Below are 24,895 nucleotides of genomic sequence, written 5' to 3'. Positions count from 1 at the left end.
AGACCTGGAGGGAGGATTTCCTTAGAAATGATAGCTCCACAAAAACCTTACACACACAGGGAGCTGGGAGAGCCGTTTGTTTTTTCTTTGGCTTAGCAATCAGCTTTCTCTCACCGACTGAATGTGTGGCAGCGTGGTGGTTGTTTGCGCTAATGCCAGGCCCTCTCGCCCCTCTTTTGTGCACTACAGGTGTTCTCGTTCCCAGGGGATCTCCAGTTACGCATGGTCTCGCAGGAGGAGTACGGAACGTTTGACACAATGTCGAGGTAAGCGAACGTTTGCTGCCAAAAACAAAACCCCAGAGAAAAACCTCATTCCCTTCAAGAGTCTCTCCCGGGAGTCAGCAGATTGTATCAGCTGAGCGTGTGCAAACAGAATAGGGTCACTGGTGGATCCTGACAGGTGCACATGGCCCATGGGCAAATGAAAGTGTGCCTACAACAAATATGACGTGCTCTTCTGTGTAACAGCAAACAGGGAAATTGTCATGGGTGTGTTTTGTCGGATGGTGCAAACATGTATTACTGTATGTGGTGACCCCTTTTTTTTTGTGTTTGGTCAACAGTAATAATTTTGAATACACGTTAGAAGCCTCCAAGTCTCTCAGACAGAAGTCTGGTGATGGCACAATGACGTACCTCAACAAGGGCCAGTTCTATCCCATCACCCTCAGGGAAACCGACAATGGCAAACTGATGCACGGCCCCATCTGTAAAGTCAGGGTAAGATTAGTACAAAAATAAGATTTGTATTCTTTTTTTTATTTAATTTTTTGGCCCCAAACTGTATTTGGACACTTCATCTACACTTTAAATCAATTCACACACACACACGCACGCACGCACGTTGTGTTTTCATGTTTTATGGGAACTTTTCTTTGACATAATGATTTTTATACTGTACTGACTGTACTATATCCCATATAACCGTAAACACAGCCCCAAACTTTAGGCATTTTATATGATTAATAAACAGTTTTTCTCATGGAGAGCAAAAAAATGTCCCCACAAGATCAAACATTTCTGGTATTACAATGTAGGGAATACCTGAACACACACACACACACACACACACACACACACACACACACACACACACACACACACACACACACACACACACACACACACACACACACACACACACACACACACACACACACAAAGTAGACTCTACTATCATTTGTTTTGCAGATGCCACATATTCTAGTCTAGTATAATGACATTTATACATTATTGTGCGTAGATTACTGTAAGTGTCCAGATACTTTCCTGTCAAATTAGTATATATTTAAGTGTGACTTTTAAGTGTGTAAATACTTTTTGGAGCACTGAATGTATGAGCACTTGTTTGAGTGTGTACACTATGATGGAAAGCAGTAACACCGTGCTGTTTTTCAGAGTGTTGTGATGGTAGTGTTTGGAGAGGAGAAAACCAGAGATGACCAACTCAAGCACTGGAAATACTGGCACTCGAGACAGCACACGGCCAAACAGAGATGCATTGATATCGGTGAGGATACCTGATCTCACTGATCTTAGTCACACTTTCAATTCTCTTTGGGTCCAGTGCAGTTCAGGGTGGAGTAACGATACAGATAGCAAACAGACAAACTGGACGCTGGGAAGGGGGGATGCAGGTGGGGACAAGACAATAGCTCAAGGGGAGAGCCATCAATGACACAACAAATAAAAGATGAACATTGTAAAGCTTGAAAGGGTACACAGCATTATCTTGCTTTCAATGAAAGTCGACTTGTGAGGGGAAAATACCTTTTGAGACTTAATATTACATTACAAATTTGTTATGATGTTGTATTACAACAGTTTTTCCAGCATATGTTGAATTGATTACATTTAACTGTCTTGATTTGATCTAAAAAGCTCATAAACATGTAATTAGAGTCTACTATCAGTTCTACTGGTCTTATATCTGCAACTGAGATTTAAAAAATATGATACAACCAAAATATTTCCTTCCCCATTTACCTCCTTCATTTACAAAATGAATTCTCAAAATACTCACAAATCAAGCCTCTCTTGTCTCCCACAGCCGACTACAAAGAAAGTTTCAACACCATCAGTAATATTGAGGAGATTTCATATAACGCCATTTCATTCACATGGGACATCAGTGAGGAAGCAAAGGTAAAGACATTTTTGGGCACTTCTAACACTATTTTCATCGTTTATAATCAATAAACAACATTATTGCTCTTTTAATTTTTGTTGATATCTAAATAAAATAATATGAGATTAGTGAAAATGGCTTTCTGTTGAAAGGCTTTAGATTTAGGTTAAAGGTTTATAATAGCTAAATTTCCTTCTGTTAGAATTCTTGGTATGTGGATAAAAAAAATCTTAAAATAAACATAACCTTTTAGGAAAAGTATGACTGACATCACATGGAGGTTTACACTCAAAATAAACCTGATGCTCAATACTTGTACACAAACAAAGGACTTATTCAGGAGCCACAAACAAAGTGTGCTCTGACCCATAAGAAAAATCCTAAGAAAGTGAGTGTAAAAAAGGGGCTTTCCAATATTATTTTGGTCAAGCTTAGTTACTTGAGCTGGTCGTTGGTGTTTTCCAACATTGATCAAAGCTTTTAGTTCAGATGTCTTCAGATGCAGATGCTTACGGATGGAGATATTTGTTGTTCGCTGACTTTGAGTATGTTCAAATGTTCAGTGTAGGATTTGTTCTCAGATCATTAGGTCTTGACAGCCCTATTTTGTGCGAAACTGACGTGTTAAAGAGGAGACGCGCCCAACAATAGCGTTAAGAATGAGGAAACATTAACGGGGGAGCAGTGAGCACCGTCACAGGAAGGCTGATGGAATCCTGTTCGACGAGTGTGTCCAGACCAGTCGGGTTAAACCCGTCACCAAGTGACAAACAGATTTTGGTTCATATCTTCTACCTCTGTCTGATTGGTTTTGATTTTTCTTCTGTGTTCTAAGTTGAAGGATCGTCGCAGGCTGTTAAAGGAATAGTCACGTCCATGTGTGTATTGGTGTAATTATAATTGTCCCATTTAAGTAAACAATTCATAGTTTAAATAATGAAATTGAGTATTTTGCAGTGTGCAGTGTTGTATAACCAGGATGCAGATTATAAGATAGGCCTGCGCTGTAGGATACTCATCCGTGTGCTCAGTCTACAGTGTCTAACACTGTTGGCAGTGTTGTATGTGGGCGGGGGTTGGATTCTGTGCGCTTGGGTGAGAAACAGAAATTGTAGAGAGAGAGAGAGAGAGAGATCAGGGCAAAACACTAATAGGTTTGGAAAAGGATGGCTGGAATGTTCTTGTGGCGGCCCCTAGCGGACTTTTTGAGAAATTACAGGTATTGAGTGAATGCGTGTGCAAATATTTGATTAGTTGAATGCCCATTTGTTTGTAATTCTCATTTTGTCTCAGGCCTTTTGTTAATAATCCATTATTACGTAAGATGCTGTATTGTCATTGGATAAAGTTAAGTAAATTTTGCTTTGGTGATACAGTGGTAGGAATAAACAGATGATGACCGAGAGTTATACATATACACAACAGATCAAAAGTTTGTGGTCAGTATGATTTTTTTTTTAATAAAGACATTTATATTTTTGTTCAGCAAGGATGCATTGAGTTGATCAAAGTTACCGTAAAGACATTTACATAGTTACAAAAAAGTATTTTAAATAAATGCTGTTCTTTTGGACTTTCTGTTTATCAAATAATTCTGTAAAAAACGTGTCATGGTTTCCAACAAAAGATATTAAACAGCACAACTGTTTTCATCACTAATGATAATAATAAGACATTTAAGAAAGTTCGTGAGCACCAAATCAGCATATTAGACTGGAGTAATGGCAATAAAAGAAAAGTAATAAAAAGAAAAGTAAGCTTCACCACCACAGGAATAAATTATATTTTAATACATTTATTTGTCATTTACATTATTAATACATTTACATTGTAATAATATTTCACAAGATTGTTTTTTTTTACTGTATTCTTGATCAAATAAATTTCAGCCTTGATGAGCATAAGAGACGCCTTTCCAATCAATAAAACATCTTACCGACCCCAAATTTTTAAAGGGAAGTGTTTTTTTTTTATTATATAATAATATATATATAATAATATATATATATATATATATATATATATATATATATATATATATATATATATATATATATATATATATATATATATATATATATACACACTTCAGTTCTGTGTCTGAATTTGAATTACCGGTAATAAGCAGGATGCTCAGTTGTAAAAAAAAATAATAATAATTGAATGAAAGTTATATTCATAGAAAAAAACATTAATTGAAACAGTATAATACATTTTTTGCAATGCCACCGTTTGTATTAAAGTTATATTTATTTCTTCATATCATAAACTAATATTTTATTTATTAGACATTGATGGAAGAGCACTTCCAGAATGCTTGAATTGAACCCAGTCTTAAAAACTTTGTATTGTGATTCTATTTTGTTACCAAAAGGGGGCGACATACAATACAAATAATGGCATGACACTCTGGTGCTCCCATTTCCCCTCACAAACGTTTTACCCTGAACATTTACAGAAAACACAATTCATAAGTTCAAAACAAACAATGCGATCCACACACTGAATACATTTTTAGACACATTTTTAGAAAAGTACATTTGTAAAATTGCATTCATCGCATTTTGAGGTTGTCTCTTGTTTTTAACTTGAAATCAGTCTATTTAATCTCTTTTACTTTATTAATTTTTTTTTATTTTTTATTTTTTTAAGAAAAAAATATTTTTAACTACTCTGAATTTTTGTTCAGGGGACATTTAGCTTTTTGTTTTGCTTCATGCAACTGAAGAAAAAAAAAAAGAAAAAAAAAGAAAGTTGGACTGAACGCAACAATACTCTATTTCCAAGGATTGATTTGTAACAAACGATGTAACACACATTGCAACATTAATTGTTCCCTCTCTTCCCTCCTCAGATCTTTATCTCAGTGAATTGTCTGAGTACAGACTTCTCCTCTCAGAAGGGAGTGAAGGGCCTACCGCTCAACCTACAGATCGACACCTACAGCTACAACAACCGCAGTAATAAACCCATCCACCGCGCATTCTGCCAGATTAAGGTCTTCTGTGACAAGGGTGCAGAACGCAAAATCCGTGATGAGGAGAGGAAACAGTCCCGTAGGAAGAGCAAGGGCCCTGATGTCAACCCCGCTATGGGAAACTGTAAGCACACCTTCAGGTTTTTTTACTTTGACACATGGATTTGAACTGACCTGATGGTGCTTTTGTTGAAAATGTAAGTCTGAGCTCTGGAGAGACTTGTTTTTCACTCTATTCTTGCCCCATTGTTCTCAGTTGGGCCAGATGTCAAGTTGCCCCTCCTGCACAAGCGCAGCGACATCACTATCTTTAAGACAATGACAGAATACGAGACGCAGCCTGTCCTTTTCATCCCCGACATCCACTTCTCCACCTTCCAGCGTCATGTGAGTACCAATGCTTAACATTGTGTGCAAAAAAAAATTTTTGTGCACATATTTCACATTTGAACATATCAGATAAATAGTAAATATCATAAGTTACAAAGTTTCAGAATACCTCTTTGGGGGTCAATAAGTGCGTATCAGGTTTATAGACCAAAAAAAGCTTTTTAACATTTACATCATTGGCAGACTTATGAAACTCAAATGCTCTGTGCTCTACAGGTGCAGTGTGTGTTATGACACATTGCATGTGAGCACTGGTGATAAGATACAAAGATAGGAGAATGTACGATAATGTACATTTTTGCAGCATGTGAGCACAATCATATAGTTTAGAATGATTTTGACCCCATTAACTCCAGTTTCTGCATTAACCCCGTATCTTATCTGTTAGGCTTAGCCTCGATGGTCCAATCAGAGAAAAATGAATGACACCAGAATGCCGGTGCGAGAACGGGGTGATGGGCAAATGGCTTTTGTTTAAACAGCTATGACATTTCCTCATAAGAAGAACACAGCTTTACGTGTTTACATGAACTTATACAATACGGGTTATTAAACACAAACAGTGCAAAATGCATGAAAACGCACTCAGTGGCTTGGAACAGAAAGATTATTGACAGATCAGTCAGTCAGTCAATCAATCAAACAATAATTAAAAGATGAGCCTTTTTTTGTGTCCCAGAGAACCAGTGATAAACATGTAAAAAAAAACTAAAAAAAACATTATAAATTAAACATTATATATTACAATTTATTAAATGACAATGTTATTTATTAATACATTATAAATTATAAAAAAACTATTATTATAATTATAATTAATTATTTTGGAAAATTAACTTCTTTATTCTTTTTCTTATCAATATTTTTTTATCATTTCACCTGACCTAGTCAAACCTAATTAAAAATTGTATTTCCAATCACATCAAGTTAAGAAAATTAGCAACCTGACACTGCAATGTGCAACCTATTAAAATGCCCTTAGTAGTGTTAACAAAATTATTTTTTTAATATAAAAATGTGTGGTCTCTTGCCAAAATGATTAATGGTCTAAATGTCAGTACCCTTAACAGATTCATTCCATTTCCCTATTATCCTCCACATATAAGTGGATTTGCGTAATGTTTTATTGCATGTGTGAGCGCAGGCTACTGTAACATTTCACAGAAATAGCAGATTGTCGTTGGGTCACGGTGACCGGAGTGATGCAGTCAGTTGGAAGGAATATAGTCGTTTCTCACAGTTATAAAATCTCCCATTTATGGCATGGGTTTGGCTGTTATCAGAAAGTTCTTGGCAAGGAATCACATCTTAAGCCCACACACGCTTTCTTAACGAATCAAAACATGCCTAATTTGTCCTGCCAGCTTTGTTCAGAGTACCATTCAGGCTACCAAATACCATAAACAACAATGTACCCATCACTGGATCACATGTCTTTTAACTTTAAGGTTCTTAGACTTGCAAGTTTTCTTTTTTTTTTTCTTGGTAGAACCCTTCCTTTAACTTCACCCTCCACCTTTGACTCACAAACCTATTCACCCATATGGCAAAAATCACATGACTCCCCGTTCTGTAGGAAAGCAAATGTTAGACACTGTCCTTAAACATGACCTTTGATCATCAGTAGTTGTGTGACATTGATGCCCAAAGTGTATCTAGAGCCAAAAATAAACCTTCTGGCTATTTACTTTTCACTAAATCACACAAAATGAACAAGAAACGTGAACTTTGCCATACTTTTCTAGTGTCACACAAATGAAGCATGTTTAGAGCCATGGAAGGATGTTAATGTGCTTTTATGTGCTTATGCAATGCACCTGTGTTGACTCAAATGTTCTGAATGGTCTGCTTTATGCTCTGGGGGTCTGACAGCTTTTGTATCGAGTTTACATTGCAGTGCAGGAACTGAAAAATAAAAATAAAAGATTACATAAATAAAAAGAAAGAAAGTTGGTCTGAATTTACGAGTGCATTAATCATCACAAGTAGGTTCAAATGTATTAGCACGTGTTAATGGTTCAACCCATTGGGTCTTCAGCAAGAGCGACTGGTGGTCCTGCAGGTCATACAGTAGTTTCATCTCAAACCGATTTTTGTGGAATAAAATAAAGAATTTTAGAAGCTGAAAGTTCAGCTGAATGTTTAATTTTCCACCTACATTCAAATACGTTAAGTCAAATTAAAATGTTATATTTTAAAGTCTTTCCAATGTGAGCTTCAAGTAAATATCCTGTACACTATCGTTCAAAAGGTTGGGGTCTCTTATGCTCATCAAAGCTGCTTTCATGTGATGAAATATACAGTAAAAACAGTTATATTTTGAAATAGTATTGCAATTTAAAAGAAATTTGAGTCTTCAGTGTCACATTATCCTTCAGAAATCATAAATATTTTAATTTTGGTGCTCAAATAACATTTCTTATTATTATCAATGTTGTGATGCTTAATATTTTTGTGGAAACTGATAAAAAATTCAGGATACTATGATTCAATTTGAAATGGGATTTTTTTTTGCAGCAATGTAAAAGTATTCGTTGCCACTTTTGATCATGTTAATGAGTCTAAAAAGAATAAAGAATAATAATATTACTGTCACGGTATGTTACTGATACGGGCAAACGGGAAAACTGGGTCAAAGGAAAATAGCAACTGAACACAATGAAGACTAAGACAGATCAAAACCCCCAAAAGAGTTCAACTGGGGACGGAGGATGGGGTGGGCACCCTGGAGTGGTGGAAGGTAACGGACAAGTGTCCAGGGCGGTGCTGGCAGGCTAGGAAGGCTCAAGGGTGACACCGGTAATACAGGAGCCAGGGAGGTACCAGCAATTCAGGGAGCCAGGGAGGTGCCGGAAGTTCAGGAAACCAGGGAGGCGCTGGTAGTGCGAAGAGCCAGGACGATCGGCCTCCGTGGCCTTGACACTGGAGCTTGGCTCAGCCACTATGGCTGAGGACGTATAGCCACCCCCCCCAAGTTTCTTGGAAGGAGCTATGGGATTGTGAACTGGAGCGTACTCTAGAGCAGGCTCATGGGCTAGAGCCGACACTGGACTGTGCTCAGGGGCTGGAGTGGATGTGGCCCAGACCAGAGCCATTATGGACAGTGAAACGCTCTCTGGGCTGAGCTCTGGAATTTCCCTCTCGAGAGCAGGCTCGGGATCTTCTCTCACTGGAACGGACTCGGGAATTTCTAACATTGGAACGGACTCTGGAATTTCACTCACTGGAAGTAGAGGTCTCTGGAGTAGAGGTCTTGTTGGTAAGGTATGTGGAGGGCTTGGACGCAGGCTCGGGTTAGCTGGAGTGCTCAAATGTTTTCCGGATGGGACTGGATGATCCTGGGAAAAGTCCTCATTCACTTCATCAACAAAGAAATCAGAACCGTTTAGCCAGAGAACATAGTTGATATAATCAACCAAGGATAGACTGCATTTACTGGGAGAAAGAGACTGATATAATTCGTCATCCAGTACCTCCCGGAAACAGGCATTGAGCATTTGAGTGCTTCAGCTCACCAGAGGATAGTACTGCAGAAACTCCTCCACATATTGCTCCAGAGGCTGACCGTCTTGATGAAAGGAGAAGAAGAGATGATCTTCCGCCAGTATCTCAAGCTCTGCCTGTTCCATAGTTGAGTCTTTGTTTTAAGGTCCTGTATAAGGCACACAACGATGGGTTAAATAATAGTCTTTTAATTGTAAATTCAAACAAGGAAACACGCAGGAGATAAACTTGGAAACATGGAATAGAACAACCACTTCAACACAGACGTTAAACAATACAGGACAAGGACGAATTATATCAGACTGAAACTGAGGGCTTAAGTACAGAGGGAAAAATAAAGGAGCTAACGAGTTAATTAAATGGGATGAATCAATTAGATAAACGGGAAAACTCGGTCAAAGGAAAATAGCCTCTAAACACAATGAAAACTAAGACACAACCAAACATAACCCTGACACTTAACTTTTAAACGTTAGTGTATATTTATACAATATATTTTGTTATCATAGGCCAGACTTAAAAAGCAACATTCAGTTTTATTACAATATGTAACTTGTCTCTTTATTCACTATGGGGAATAACTCTAAAATGCCTCCTTATTCTGAAATATTAAAAGTTTTTGTTAACGAATGGTATGACTCAATATTTTTTGTTAATGCTGTATTTTGTCTTTTCTCATTATAGCCTTTCTCACCGGAGGATTCAGAGGAGGGGTAAGTTTCTGTCTCTTATCTTCTTTGAGCTCATTTATATTCTGAATTCGTGTTCAAGACAGGGGGAGGGTTCAAAATTTACATTATAGAGCAAGCAGCCTTTAGCTTTGCCCTGGAGTGCTGCTCCCTGTGTAGCGTTTCCAGGAAATGTGCAGGTGCTGTTTGTGTAATTGGTAATGATGTACTCGCATCCCTTTTTCTATTGGGACGGTGGTTTTCTCAGAACTACCCCCATCCACTGCATCTCTCTCTTCGTCTCCTCACTTTTTCTCTTTCCCTCTTGTTCTTCAGCTCAGCTATGAAGAGATTACCTTATTCCGAGGAGGAGTTTGGATCACCTCCCAATAAGCTGGCAAGGATGGATGAGCCCAAAAGAGGTGTGTTTTAACTGGAACTGGGTTGTGTGTGATTTGGTGGATGAGACAGATCTTTGGGTATTTCTGTGTTTATTTAAGTATTGTTGGCACTATAGTATTAGCACTGTTATGGTGCAATGCCATTTGGTTGCTTGCGAGTAACCGCACACAAAAACACCCTAATTCAAAACACATTTGCTCTGTTTCAAAACCTAGTGTGCTGCCTATGGTGGATGAATACCTCATAAGATGCCTGGTTTTAGACATATTCAAAGGCAGCATCATATGTATCCTTCATGGAGAAGGCAATCCCATAATGCACTGCAACAAGTTAAAAAAATCAAGATGGCGGATGATTGATTTTAAGTATGCTTTGTTCAGAACTGTAAAGTATCCATAAAATAGTATATAACATAATAACATTCAATAATATAATACATATGATCTAATAATTGTACAAAATATAATAAAAATAAATGTTTTTATAATAAATAATAAATAATAAATAAATTTGTCATTAATTTGATGCTTATTAGAGTATTGCAGCATTAGTTTTGCAATATGCTAATATCAAACTTTATTGGAACCAATTGCATGTGAGCGGCACTACTTGTGACATGCGAAGTCTCTCTACCAAGTGTTCCAGACGTGATTCACTTATGAGTTTCCATGACGTTAGGATGCTGCCTTAGAAGCCAGTTGCCTATGTAGGTAATAGGTACTAGTGAGGCAGCTGACTATAGGTTTTGGAACAGAGCTAAACAATTTTTTGTACCGTGAAAGGCTCTAATTATAGACCAGTGTGTCTCAGCATTTCAGAGGCAAACACTGCTGCTTCGGTCACTTCAACAAAGGAAGTAGAGAACCAAACATCTGTGGGATCCGGCAAAAAAATAATGGAAATTTGCAGGTCATTGGAGGCTGCTAGCCCTCCCAACACGATGCCTTGCCTTTCTCTGGCCGTCTCCAGCTTGTTTGCCTGTTAAATAGCAGTCATGGTCAGCCATGTGTAGGTTTGTGTGGACGGGTGCGTGTTTGTATCTATTTTTAAAAAAAAAAACTCTTGCCAAAAGCAACACGTCGGCTTTGGAATAGGATATAATGTTTGTAATCTGTGTACTCCGGCCTGTCCACATCACTGAAAGTCCCTTGCTGTAAGCACAGTGTTCCCAGTAATGGTTTGGGATGCTGCCCAGTCCTTCTGGGGTTTTTGGGTGAAAGGGGAGGAGGGGGGCGTCACCGGTCAGACTTTATAGACTGAGCAGAAACCACAACTACAGGGATCAGCATGTGAGATACAAAGTCATGAAAGGCATGCATTAGAAAAACATATCAAATCATCTGCCACATGAAACTCTTGGCAGAAGACTTAGACTTTACTTTGGTTTATTTTGGTTTGCAAATCTGACCTCACATTGAAGAAAACTGGGCTTGCAGTTTGTGCATGAGTGACCATATAGCTGACCATATTTTTCTGCCTTTGCAGTTTTGCTGTATGTGCGCAAGGAGACAGAGGAAGTGTTTGATGCCCTCATGCTGAAAACTCCTACTGTAAAAGGCCTAGTGGAAGCGGTGAGTTCACTTCTCTTTCCCCAAATGTCCTCATTCCACATTATTAGTGCAGTCTGTTAAGGCATATGGGATAGGAATTTAAACACACATTCCCATAATGAATTGCGATGAGCTCTGTGTAAAAAAATATATCCAAAATAGAGGACTTCGAAAACTATCCATGAAATAGGATAATTAAAGATTATTATTATTATTAAATATATTATCAAATAATAATTGATTTGAACCAAGCCAGACTGTGGTCTGCTATTTTGATGATGCCTGCTCTATTGAAATCAATTGAAGGTCAAGACAAATCATGTGTCTTGTCAGAAGACATGTGCGGTCACATTTTTAAACAATCTTACTTGTAATTTTCTCCCGGATGATAATAAAACTGATAGAAGTGAACTAAAAACCCCAAGAGTACCTCAGCAAGTAACACTGCCCTGCTGTCCATACACAACACTCTAACATTATCATGGTGCTGGGTTTTAACTCAGGCAAGAACCACTCGCATTTCTTCAGGAAATCTAAATCTAATTTAACTAATACAAGTCTAATGTTTCAATGCCTTTAGTGGAGGGTTATTTAAGGACGTGTTCTTAACATTGTAACAGTATAATTTTGTTTAGTAATGCATCCTTTAATTGCACCGCAAACAGACACACACAAACAGTGTTTCCAAGAGAGCTCCCTCCCAAAAATTATACATCCCATCCAAAACTAGAGCCACGTTTCTAATGCAGCACAGCACCTCCCAGAGAAATTTAGGAAAAAAGGCAAGAAAAACAGATCCAGAGAAGTGCAGTAACTGCATGTGGTCAATGCAAAGTCCCTGAAATTAGAGCCTGAAGCAGGGTGATTTAATAGGGACTTTGAGTTACATAGCAAGAAATTGACTGTCAACAGGCCTTCTGCATTAAAACATAGCAGGAGGCCAGCATGTGAATCACACTGCCTTAAAAACACATCCAGCTAATAAAAACAAAAGCTGGCATGGGCTGCACAGGGTCCTGCGACAGGTATAAGAAAGCGTGCGTATTTTTGTGTGGTGTGCGTAACAGAATGCTTTCCAAGCATTGCAACACTTCAGCTAGCTATGAGAATGAGGAAAGGGAATGTTAGGATAACGTCAGGGGGTTTGGGAAAACATTAAGCCGAACCATTTGTATCCCGAAATAAGATGAACTTTGATACTAGTTGGCTTGAAAACTTACTTGGGTCTACAAATGTTCCATTTAATAAGTGCATAGGGTTGCATTACTCGCCATGAATTACTGGACGAATACTTCATAATTATTGTGCTGAGTTGCTTAAAATGATCCATTGCTATGTAAATAACAATAACATGCATGTCAGATAGACACAGTAATGTAAAGTTTTACTTCTGGCGCCCGCTAATGGATCTCCTGTCCACCAGATTTCAGAGAAATATGAAGTTCCTCTTGAGAAGATGGGAAAAGTCTTCAAGAAATGCAAGAAAGGGTAAGACACACAGATTTCTTTAAACTTTGGCTGTCAATTTATTATAATATAAAGACATGATTTGCATTAAATTCATTATCTAATATTAATATAATATTTTAATTAAAAATGTGTATTTATCAGATTTTTTTTAGTTTATTGATATTTGGTAACACTTTAGTTTAGGGTCCAATTGTTGCATATTACTGGGATATTGAATGTTTATTAGTACTTATAAAGCACATATCAATGGCTTATTCTGCATGACCATATTCTACATCCCTTAACCACCTACCTAAACTTAACAACTACCTTACTAACTAGTAATGAGCAGTGATTAGGAGTTTATTGAGGCAAAAGTTATAGTTAATAGTGAGAATTGGACCCTAATATAAGGTGTGACCATACATTAAATATTTTTTTTAATTAATGTATCCCACACGTCATTTGATTAGTAACTGAACCACAATCAATTGGGGTAAAACTAAACCTTAGTGTCCCACCATCTCTGCTTCATTTCAGGATCATGGTAAACATGGATGATAACATCATCAAGCACTACTCCAACGAGGACACCTTCCAGATCCAGATGGAGGAAATGGGAGGAATGATTAAGCTTACACTGACAGAGATTTGAGAGTTTTTTTTCCGAGTCATCCTACAGACTGGTTTACACAAGTCCACAGACCCTTCCTCCTACTCTATTAGGATACCAGAGATCCCTCAGCAACTCGCTGTCATCTTTTAGAATAATCTAATGAACAGTTTTCGCGTGACCAAGTGTATGAGCCTTAAGTACTTTGTGAATTTAGAGTGAAATAATGTATAGTATCTCTTTCAAGTGTTTCTTCCAAACACCTTAAAGGTTTTGAGCCATGTTTTCTAATCTTCCTGAGTATAAGCGAACAGCTGCGGCTTTTTACTATTTCTCATTTGTTTTGTGACTCTGAAAGAGATTGCAATAACAATATACTCTTCGTTTTCCTGTTTAAAGTCATAGCACTGGAGACGCTAATCTCTAAAAAGGACAAATGAACAGGGTGTTACTTCTGTAGTAAAATGGGTTTGGGGCATCCTATTTGCTTCACTGTATTGATACAAATACCCTGAGCAGTATTTAGTGAGTACAGTATATTATCCCTTGCTCAGCAACGGTGTGTATGTGTATGTGTGTGTGTGTGTGTGTGTGTGTATGTTTGGGTGCACATTACGATTTATAAATGTAGTGGAACAACCCTTCTTTTAACCAACAAATGTAATTTCACCCATTTTCAGTTTCAGACCTTCCCCAAAGTCTGTCATTCCTAATATGAACAAATACGGTCCATACATTAGGCCCTCTGATTAATCCTTCAGGAGGTATTTTCAAAATGTGATCCACAGAGAATCAGTATAAACTTTCTTTTTTTAACAAATTTATAAACATTATTCGGTATTGTTGGTGAATGAACTGCAATGCTCTACTAACAAATTTATAACAGAAATTTGCGATCAGTTCTAATGTAATTCATGATTACCAGAGTTCTTGTAGCTACCGCTTTATCAGTTTTGCCCAAAAACATAGATGTGTGCTTTTTTGAAAATCAGCAAATAAGTAGTATTACTTATTACTTCAAGCTTATTTGGTTACCCATGCAGTAACCATTATATGATGCCCCATTAACTGCTGTTACTTTGAGAGGAGAACATATTCATCCTTTCTGTTGTCATTGATGAAATGCACAGGTTTTATATAATTTTGAAAAAGCTTCTAAATGTTTTCTAAATAACTGATACTCTCTTTTATATCATTTATTGTGTATATATTTATTACTGGGATGGGACTTTTTTTTATTTTATATATAACTATAGCAAAAAGTCAGTTTTCTAATGTATCTTTTTAAAATTTTAAATGAAATCATTCTAAATGATCTATTTATGCAAATGGGAATTTTTTTAGTTTGTTATTAATGTCTGATTTGGTTTTAATGTGCATATTTAAGTGTTCTTATATGCAAAGATATTATTTTCCTTTACTGAACTGTTAGTCAGAAATGTTTCCTTTTGTATCAAATACACATCGTAAGCTCCAATAAAAGCCACTTGGGACTGTGTATTTTATTTGGCTGTCTGTGTGTTCTGTGGTTTTCAGCTAGCTGTATCCAAAGCGGTTGTCATGGAAACAGGCTGTGCTCCAATAGCCCATCTGTCTGGTGGACAGGAAGTGGCCGGCTAAATAGAGAGTGTCTTGAATCAGAAGTGGCCTCAAATACCCCCTCAGCCTCAGTTTACCTTCTTTAAGTTCCTTCTTGGAAAAAAAATATTCACTCTTAACCAGGGAGGAACCAGATGACATGTAATGCACAAAAAAATACAATAATAGTTTAATGTCACTAACAATATTTTGGAATGAGACATCTACAATACTCTGAAATATGAGTGGCTATATATATGCACACTTATCAGCTGCATTAAACTGACAAGTGAAGTGAACGACAACGATTATATTGTTACAATGGTAGCATTGGCCAGCAAGTGAACAGTCAGTTGCTGAATTTGGACCCGCATACTAGAATACAACTCTTACTATTTTTAGCATATCTTTCTATGGCTGAATTAGTAAGACTAGTATCCAAGTATTTGGATTTCATGTGTTTGAAGCAGGACAACTGGGTAAGTGAAAAGATCTGAGTGACTTTGACAAGGTCTAAATAGTGAATGATTAGAACATCTCCAAAACTGCAAGTTTTGAGGGGTGTTCCCAGTGGTTAGTACCAAGCAAAAGGGATGCAATAAAGGACACCCAGGGTCATGGGCACCCAAGGCTCACTGATGCACAAGCCTGCATCTGGTCTGATCACAAGAGCTACTGTAGCTCAAATTGTTAAAAAAACATTCTGCTGCCTGTGATGGAAAGGTGTCAGAACACACAGTGCATCACAGTTTGCTGTGTATATGGGGCTGCGTGGCTGTAGACTGCGCATGATGTCCCTTGTCCACCGCCGAAAGCGCCTACAGTGGGCATGGGAGCATCAGATTCTGGACCATGGAGCAATGGAAGAAGGTTGCCTGATCTGATGTATCACATTTTCTTTCAGATCAGGTGGATGGCCGGGTGCGTGAGTGTCATTTATCTGAGGAAGAGATGGCATCAGGGTGCACTATGGGAAGACGACAAGCTGGCAGAGGCAGTGTGATGCTCTGGCCAATGTTCTGCTAGGAAACTAGGGTCTTGGCATTCATGTGGATGTTACTTTGACACGTGCCACCTACCTAAAGATTGTTGCAGACCATGGTTCTGGTTCCCTGATGGCAGTGGTCTCTTTCAGCAGTATAATGCTCCCTGCCACACTGAAAAAATAAATCATGAATTATTTGAGGAACATGACAAAGAGTTCAAGGTGTTGCCTTGGCATGGGACGTGCTGGGCTAACAAAATCTATGGAGACCCCACCTCGCAACTATATCATATATTCCAGTTACATTTATTTTTTTTGCTCTAGTACGTAAAAAGGAGGTGATTGAATATGTAAATAAAGCCTAATAACTAGAACATTTGAATTAGTCCTCAGGTGCCATGTCCGCAATTTATAGCTAAAATTCTGGAAAAGAAAAAATCTCAAAACTATATACGAAGTGACATTATTAACCAATGTGGTTGATTGAACAACAAATTTGCGATATGGTTTCGTGAAACAGTCGTGACTTCCTTCTTCAATGATGCATCAAATGGTAGTGTCGTAGAAATTTTAAACTGTATATTAAACTAACCATGTTTCTAACATCTAACCTTATTTAACCTCTATCATTTGAACAGGAGGTACAAAACCAATAGCCTGGCTAACGCCAGACCCAATTCTCGTTGAGACTTGGGTCTGGGAACCACATGTTCATTTTCTCGTATTTGAGGCGTGGTTTACGAATGCGCCGGCGCCGTATATTGGGCGCTAAGAATGTCTATCAAATGCGTCTGTACGTAGCTCATAGCCAATCGTTTCCATTATACCAGATGACGTATGTAGAGAAATGGTTTAACGCCAAACGCTGCTCTTTTTTCTAAATAAAATTGCGATCTAAACTACTTAGAACAATATCTAAGGCTGCATCAAAAGGTAGCTTCGCGTCTGCTGCCATGTTGACTCCATAGATATAAACCGATATAAACAAACTGCCTAGTTGTGTCGCAAATATGTCGTCATCGTCTTGCTGCTCCCTCCCCGTTCTGTGATTGGTTCCCTAAACGAGGCGAAAAACAGGTCCATGGTTTCCAGACTGCCTTTCAGCGAGAATAAAATCGCGCTGCGCAAAGGCAGTCTGGGGAAACCCAGGCTACAAAACCAATGGAAAACGTGTGACTTTGAGTGTGTGCGTGTGTGTGTATAAATAACGAATATGGGAAATGAAACTAGACTGATGTCTAAATTTGAAACCAAAAACAGAGTTTGGTTACCTAGTAAAAAGAGGGAAATGAAATTAAGTAATGTTTCATGTCATTTTGCCATACCTCCTTATTCTATAAAACTGTTGTATTTGTGTTTTACTGGTGGGATTCTCAATGGAATTTGTCTGAGATCCTCCGGCCTTGATTGTTCTTGGGAGAGTTTCTCTGAGAACTGCTCGAAGACTCTCCCGGCCGTTAATAAAGGCATTTGGAGGGACATTTGCTGAAAGTCTGTCTGATATTTCTGCTGCGCAGCAGGTCAGTTGTCAACGAAATACGCGAGGGCTAGAGTATAAAGGTTATTAAGTGTCGATTGGAAAACGCTATGAGTGTCGATTTGTAGACGCTAGATATTTATTAAGTGTCGATTTGTAGACGCTAGAACGTTAGGTTTAGGGAAAAAATCCTTTACAGTAGGTAACACTAGTGTTGGGAGTAACCCGTTACAAAAGTAATGCGTATTGCTTTTTGCTGTAACGCAGTGGTGTAAGGCATAACTAATTAATTTTCAGTGATATTTTACTCGGTACATGTTCAGTAATGCTTGCGTTACAACACACTTTTAGCCCAAAATGTTATTGTTTTAAATAAGAAAAAAAAAAACAGCAAGACCGCGAGACATTAATGAATAAAAAATGTAGGCTAAGTAACACGATCTCATGAAAGTGCGTATTTATACGACGAATGTTATTTCTCCATTTATACGCCAAAAATAGTTTTTGTGTGCATATGATACGCAGTTTTCGCGTGCATATGTTACGCACTTTATGGGGTGTAATATGCACGTACTCCCCACCCCTAATTCTACCCAAGGGTTTTCAGTGCGTAGCATATGCACGCAAAAAAACATTTTTGGCGTATAAATGGTACAAAATTACATTCGTGGTATAGATACGCACTTTCATGAGATCGTGGTTTTAACGTGGTCAGTCAATAGCTGCGTGTGGTGTCCAAGTTTGTAAATAAAGACTAAATGACAGCTTCTGATGTATTTGTATAGCGATTTATTTCATTCATCTCCCTCTTGCTGGTGTACTGTGTGACATAGTCCAGTGAAGGCGTGTTTAGGACGGGTTTTACAGGAGGCATGATTTCGGCCTCTGCTCGCGCTGGCCAGTGGAAAAGCGGGGGCTAATGGGTGAAGATGGCAGAAGAAGACTGTACATTCGCGAGATGGACGTATGCGCATTACTTCGAGTTTTTTCAGAGATAAGGAAAAGAAGAACGTAATAGTCAAATGCAACCTTTGTCTAAAACCGAAAGAACTACCGACGTCGTAATTTAAAAAAACATATCGAATTTTAGAAGTTCTTCTTCTGTAGTTATTTTGGTGAAAGTAACTCAAAAGTAATACAGGAGTAATGTAACGCATTACAATTCTGAGACAGTAATATTGTAATGTAAAGAATTTATTTTAAATAACAGTAACAAGCAATCTATAATGTATTACAGTTTGGGAGTACCTGCACAACAGTTAAGCAGCGAGTTATGTTGTTGAACAGGAAACGCACCCCTGGATAGTTTTTACCCGAAGAAATCTAGCGTCACAACAATGCGTTTAGCCATGCTTTGTGTTTTACCTCTCCATCTTTCTTCCACACTCCACATCACATTTTCCTTTCTGTCCTCAACCTTATAATATTAACTTCACCTAACGTAATGGATTCAGCTTCATCCTTGCACTTACTCCTCAATAATAAATTTAAGAAGGATAAGTGCCTTTATAGCATTTATATAAGTGCAAGGCTTTTTTAGAGCTGACAAAGCAGAAAAAATCCATAAAGATAGCGTTCTAAACGTTTGTTGTTGTCGTAATAGTTGATATTATGTGTGATGTACTATAGCTTTAAGAGAAAAAGTAATGAGTTTGTTTTATACCTGTGGAAAGTTTGACACACTTAACATGTTAAAATATAGGTCAGGAAGGATATTAAGTAGCCTGTTCTTCCTGTGTGTGTCTGCACGCACACACAAAAAACCCCATTATGTTGTTTGGTAACATTCTTGTCCTAATCCATTACCAATAACAGCACTTGTTTGTTCGCAAGTGGGTAAAATACTATAAGGCCTGCAAACAAAATCCCATGCTGTGACAAAGATATTAGGGGAAGGAACCAGAATCTCTACAGATCCTGTTTTTTTTGTTCATTCCCCCTTTCTTGTCAATGGTTACTCTTTTCTTGAAACCCGACATTTCAGCTCTAAACACCTTGCTTTGTGTTAATGGCTAAAAATGGCCAAAGAAAACAAAGGCAATGTGGAGAAACAATGTAGATTCATAATGGCCCTATTCGCAGCTGTGTATTTAAGTCTCGAGGACTGTATCATCGCCTCTCTGAGTCAGCACAATCTTACTGGATTACCTCAGTACTTCACAGCGCAGACACACCCTTCTCTTGCCCACCCGCTCTAACAATTGATTGACAGGGCAAGGGGCAACAGTCTTCAAGCCCTATTGCTGTAGACTTGAACTTCACCTTTTGTGTCTGAGAGAACTGGTTTAAACATACACTGCATTGCTCGTCTTGACCTATATTCTTGAAAACTTATCGGAAATAATTGTGGGTTATTTATAGTTCACTACTACGGTCGAGGCAGGCCCGGCGGCAGGACACATGACTTAGGGAGGCATTTATATTTCTCATGCGGATGGGCCTATGTATTGAAGCGTGTACATGGCTTCTTGTCAAGCATGAAAAACAAAAGTGTTCTTTAAATTCTGAATATAGTATATGAATTATTACCACATAGACAGCGTGAAAAGAGTGCTCCCTTTATAAGCACTAAAATCTGTCACTCATGCATCGCAATCTCAAAAAAGTTCCTTTATAATCAATGATACGGACAACACAATGGATCCCTTATTTACACACACTTTGTCAGAGAGTTTGCAAGCGTACAGCACTCAGCACTTGACAAAAACGTTTCTATCCTTCCTTACACACCTCTGATTGGTCATTGCGTTCATACTACCATTCTAAAGTTTGGGGTCAGTAAATTATTATTATTTGTTTTTTAATTAGTTAATACCTCTATTCAGCAAGGACGATCAAAAGTGACACTAAAGTAATTAATAAAATATTACAAAAGATTTATATATTTTCAAATAAATGCTGTTATAAATGTTTAAATGTTATAAATGCAAAAGTGTATCAAATGTATACTGTATATACACTATAATAATATAATATAATATAATATAATATAATATAATATAATATAATATAATCAGCTTTGTAGTGGTCGCATCCATGTGCCACAAATGAAGTTAAGCTGAATAATAAATACAAACACAACGACTGGTGGGTAAAGATAAACGTGTACTTGTTCCCTACACAATTTGCAGTGCTCTACGGACTGCACATGTACGATCCCTGTGACTTGGAATCTCATTAAAGATGCCTGATGACTTTGGAAGGTCCAAAGTGTTTTCCCACCTGTTTTTTTGTGTCATAATTCCAAGAAAGTAAATTGTTTTGGATAATTGATCAATTGAAGTTCTAGCAATGTTATTTCGTCCCCTTGGAATTATAAGGTTCTATCTGACATTTTTGTCAAAATTGAGTTATTCACATATTCTTATTCTGTGACAATTTATTTACATTATGTGATGTTGTTTTTTAAGTTGTGTACATTTTGGAACTTTTTATTTAGAAAATAAAAAGGTTCTTTTTACACAGTCGAATGGAATGCAAAAACTTTAAAGCTCAATATCTCAAAACCAGTCAGAATGCAGATAGAACCTTATAATTCAGGGGACGATTTGGCTTTTGACCTAATACTAAACTTTATACCTGGATATATTAATATGAAAATTCAAAATGCATATGTAAAATGCAAAATGTTCATAGGTCAGTTCCATTGCCTTTGTTTTTTTCAATACGCATACATACTTGGTGTTGACATTCATTTGAAGCACTGAAAATAAACTTTAGAGAATTAAATATTTTCTGTGCATGGATGTAGGCTATATTTATGGTATGTATACCGTGTACATTTTGTGAACTTCTGTGCACAAGGGAATTGATTAAAATGCTGAATCAATCCCCAAAATGTTTCTTAAGCTTCACAATTAAAAAAATCCCAAAAGTTCTGAACAGGTAAATTTGGTCATTTATATCAACGTATAAAAGAACACCACTTTTGAAGTGTCCTTATGATGAAAATGTTTGTGAGTTCTGTATGCTCAGGCATATCCAAATTTCTTTGTAAGATAAAGGTATTTGAATGTGTCTCACAAGCTATTTTATGTGAAATTACAGAAAATTGTTTACTGACTTTGCCCATCTATTTTGGTTGTCCTAGTCGTACAGTGTCTTAGATTAAATTAACTTTTTATGATTTATATAACTCCTGTGCACAATGGTAGGGCAGATCTTTATGAGTGGATCTCACAAAAAAACAAATCATAAACGCACATGTAATGAGTAGTCTGTGATGCATTTAAGACTGTGCTGTTCTTAAACACCCCCATCACAAAGAAATCGACTGACAACAAAAACAATACCAAATGTTTGGGCTTGGAGATAAGAATCATTTAAAAAACACTTTACTCATAACTGACATATCTAGCACTGAAAAATACTGGAAATTACATAATGAACCATGCGTCAGGATGGGACACATCTTACGAACACAGATGAAAACATTTCCATAAGTAAGCATAATTTGCATTATAATCTCAACCATCTACAAGTCACATATAAGTCACTCCGCATGGCAGACCAGATGACTTTGACAAACGTGCTACTCAGCACCTCACATACCACAGAACAGGATCTGTTCCAAGACAAAACTGACGTTCAGTCCCAATTATTGCCCTTTCACCCAGATACACACCCACTTTAGTGAAGCAAGTGAGGAGTTTCTGTTGATCAGCCTGTTGTTGAGTTCTACGTACATCTGAATTGCCAGTATGTGCTGCCAAAACACACACACGTGACCAATACCTTTTAATGACTGCTGCTGATGTCTTCAGTTCTAAATAAGAGAAATATGGAATATAGAAAAATATAGGCCTATTAAACACATGCTGCATATTGAGCGTTATACAAACATGAGACCAGATTGTGTGCATAATACAACAAACACCTCAAGCACAGTAGTATATTTAACACCTCTCAAAATAACTGGCCCACGCTCTTCTCTGGACTGAAGCCGTTATGTGAGAACTGGTGTCGGGTGCCGGGAGGATTGGGACCAGTGGGAATGGGTTGAAGCGAATAGCATAACCTTTCCTCTAGTTTCCTTCCTTTCTCTCTCAGTGTGGCTCACTTATATCACAAGCATGCCTCTCAGTCCTCACATAACTCCTACACATCCCACACACCGCTCGCCGTGCTGCAGTTGGCAGAACACAATCGGTCACTACAGCACAGACCGTCTGAGCTTACGTGATGCATTCTGCTGTCTCTGACCCTGGTGCTTTCCTGAGTGCCCACCGGCAGACAAACTGACATGTGGCCTATATCCTAGACGGCCAGTTGAGCAGGATGTTTACTGCTATTCTGATTGCTTAATATGTAGTGATTTGAATAATTTCATTGATTCCCAACCCGGAGGAACCTCAAATAAATATGAAGTGGGTTTAAGGGGTAAATAAAAATATTTAGCTTTTTTTTTAATTATTAAAATATTAAGGTTAAAAGTTTAAAATCATAAAGATTGTTATTTATTTATTAGGCTTAACAACGATACAACATTTTTTTCCTGGTAACACTTAAGCTTTGGGTCCAATTCTTATTAGCATGCATATTACTAGGATATTAGGCTGTTTATTAGTACTTATAAAGCACATATTAATGCCTTATTCTGCACCACCATATTCTACATCCCTTAATTCTACCCAATACCCAAACTTAACCTTACTAACTACTAATAAACTGTAATTAGTAGTTTATGACAACGATTATTTTTTAATTCTTTAAATCCTAATATATCTTAATACGTTTAAACATGTTAAGCATGATGACATTACCATCTTATTTGAGCCATTACTGTGACCAACAGTAGGCTATTAATTCAGAAAATTCTGTCAGAAAGGATCCAGAGAGTAATCACCAACATCCTTCATGCTGGAATATTGGAATATATTGTTTCATGAATATTTCAGTGATTTTAATAATGCAATTTTGTGGTGTAAACCACCATAACATGTTTCCATTCATATCTTACTGCCACGGTTCATAAATCCTATGTTTCCTTCTCGTCTCGTGCTCGTTGTTTGTGCGTGTGTGAGTGTGTGTGGGGGTGCCGACTCATCAGCACTGATCACACGATCCAGTTGATTCAATCATCATCGCCAGCTGCAGCTCATCACATCACATCACCTTTAAATACTCACCACGTTCTCATCTCCTTTGTCAGATCGTTGTTTGTGAGTCCCGGTTGTGTTTGATCCCGTCTTCGTTCCATCCTGTGCATTCTTTGTTCCTGTTCATGTTCCTGTGGATTTGTTCACTCAGGATTCGTCACGTCACTTCAGCACTTCTCATCACGGCACTCATCTGACCATCGAAGTCCCTGCGCCACTATCCTGTTTCTCTCTGGACTGCACCTATCATCATTTATATTGTTCAATAAAGAGAGAGTTTTACTTGCATACTGTTTCCGTGTTTCCATCGTGACACTTACATTTTAAAGGGTTAGTTCACCCAAAAAAATGATTGTCATCAATTACTCACCAACATACAGTAACATTGATCAGCGAACATAAACATAAGCTCAACCGTACTTGCTTGACATGTAAGAACAAACCTCATTGGTTCTTGTAGAAGCTCAAACGTGCTGCACAACACACAAGAATGAACCTCATTGGTTCTTGCACACCAAGCAAGCATGCTTGAGCATTCATGTCTCTTCAGAAAATTTGGACTAAACCACATTTCAGAAATTGCTCAGATTTCATTAAAATATATTTTTGTTTAGAAGATTAACTAAAGTCATACGGGTTTGGAACGACACATGGATGCATGAGTAGGCTAAATGTAAATTTTTTTTTGGAGTGAACTCTTTAAGGAAATTCTCCTCAAAGACTCAAGCATAATGTATTTAAATGAAGTTATAACTAAACTGACTGATTAATGGCTTAAGGTCGAGATAACAAGCTTGGAAACCTGACAGCATTCGTGCTAAGTGTCTCAGTATCAGTGTGTATTTCTAGCTGGGACTAAAAAAGATCTTCCCTGAACAGATTTTTCTTTCAAAGAACAACCTCATCTATGGCACTTTTACAGCATCATCTATCACCTGCAGGAACTGTGATCAGAACATCCTGACATTTTCCAGAATGACTTCGTTGAACATTGACTCACTTAAATGTCACTACTTTTAAAGGCAGACAAATGACGATTAAGTGTAATCCCATCCTCTCAGAGAGGGTGTGACT

General features: G+C 37.7%; 1 protein-coding gene and 1 long non-coding RNA gene across 4 annotated transcripts in view; one reads left to right on the top strand and one right to left on the bottom strand.

The window, feature by feature from the left end:
• Positions 1–13,753, top strand: part of grhl1 (grainyhead-like transcription factor 1) — a 42,983-nt gene extending 29,230 nt beyond the window's left edge. For all 3 annotated transcript variants that reach the window (XM_079632431.1, XM_079632429.1, XM_079632430.1), the window contains exons 5-15: positions 190–266; positions 566–722; positions 1,401–1,512; positions 2,053–2,147; positions 4,985–5,231; positions 5,364–5,494; positions 9,686–9,714; positions 10,006–10,091; positions 11,557–11,642; positions 13,045–13,109; positions 13,611–13,753. In XM_079632431.1, coding sequence (XP_079488557.1) covers positions 190–266; positions 566–722; positions 1,401–1,512; positions 2,053–2,147; positions 4,985–5,231; positions 5,364–5,494; positions 9,686–9,714; positions 10,006–10,091; positions 11,557–11,642; positions 13,045–13,109; positions 13,611–13,725 — 1,200 coding nt within the window. In that variant the 3' untranslated portion in view covers positions 13,726–13,753. The remainder of the gene's footprint in view (positions 1–189; positions 267–565; positions 723–1,400; positions 1,513–2,052; positions 2,148–4,984; positions 5,232–5,363; positions 5,495–9,685; positions 9,715–10,005; positions 10,092–11,556; positions 11,643–13,044; positions 13,110–13,610) is intronic.
• On the bottom strand, positions 9,034–23,990 carry LOC307009044. Its single transcript, XR_013799946.1, has 3 exons — positions 23,852–23,990; positions 16,341–16,418; positions 9,034–9,149 (listed from the first exon to the last, which is right to left on the bottom strand). It is a non-coding gene; the product is annotated as an uncharacterized lncRNA (long non-coding RNA).
• Positions 23,991–24,895: the final 905 nt, after the last annotated feature.

This window comes from Phoxinus phoxinus (genome assembly GCF_949152265.1).
Source record: "Phoxinus phoxinus genome assembly, chromosome: 13".
In the NCBI taxonomy this organism is placed as follows: domain Eukaryota; kingdom Metazoa; phylum Chordata; class Actinopteri; order Cypriniformes; family Leuciscidae; genus Phoxinus; species Phoxinus phoxinus.
The sequence above is the reverse complement of the archived record's forward strand: the minus strand, read 5'-3'. Positions and strand labels throughout refer to the sequence as shown.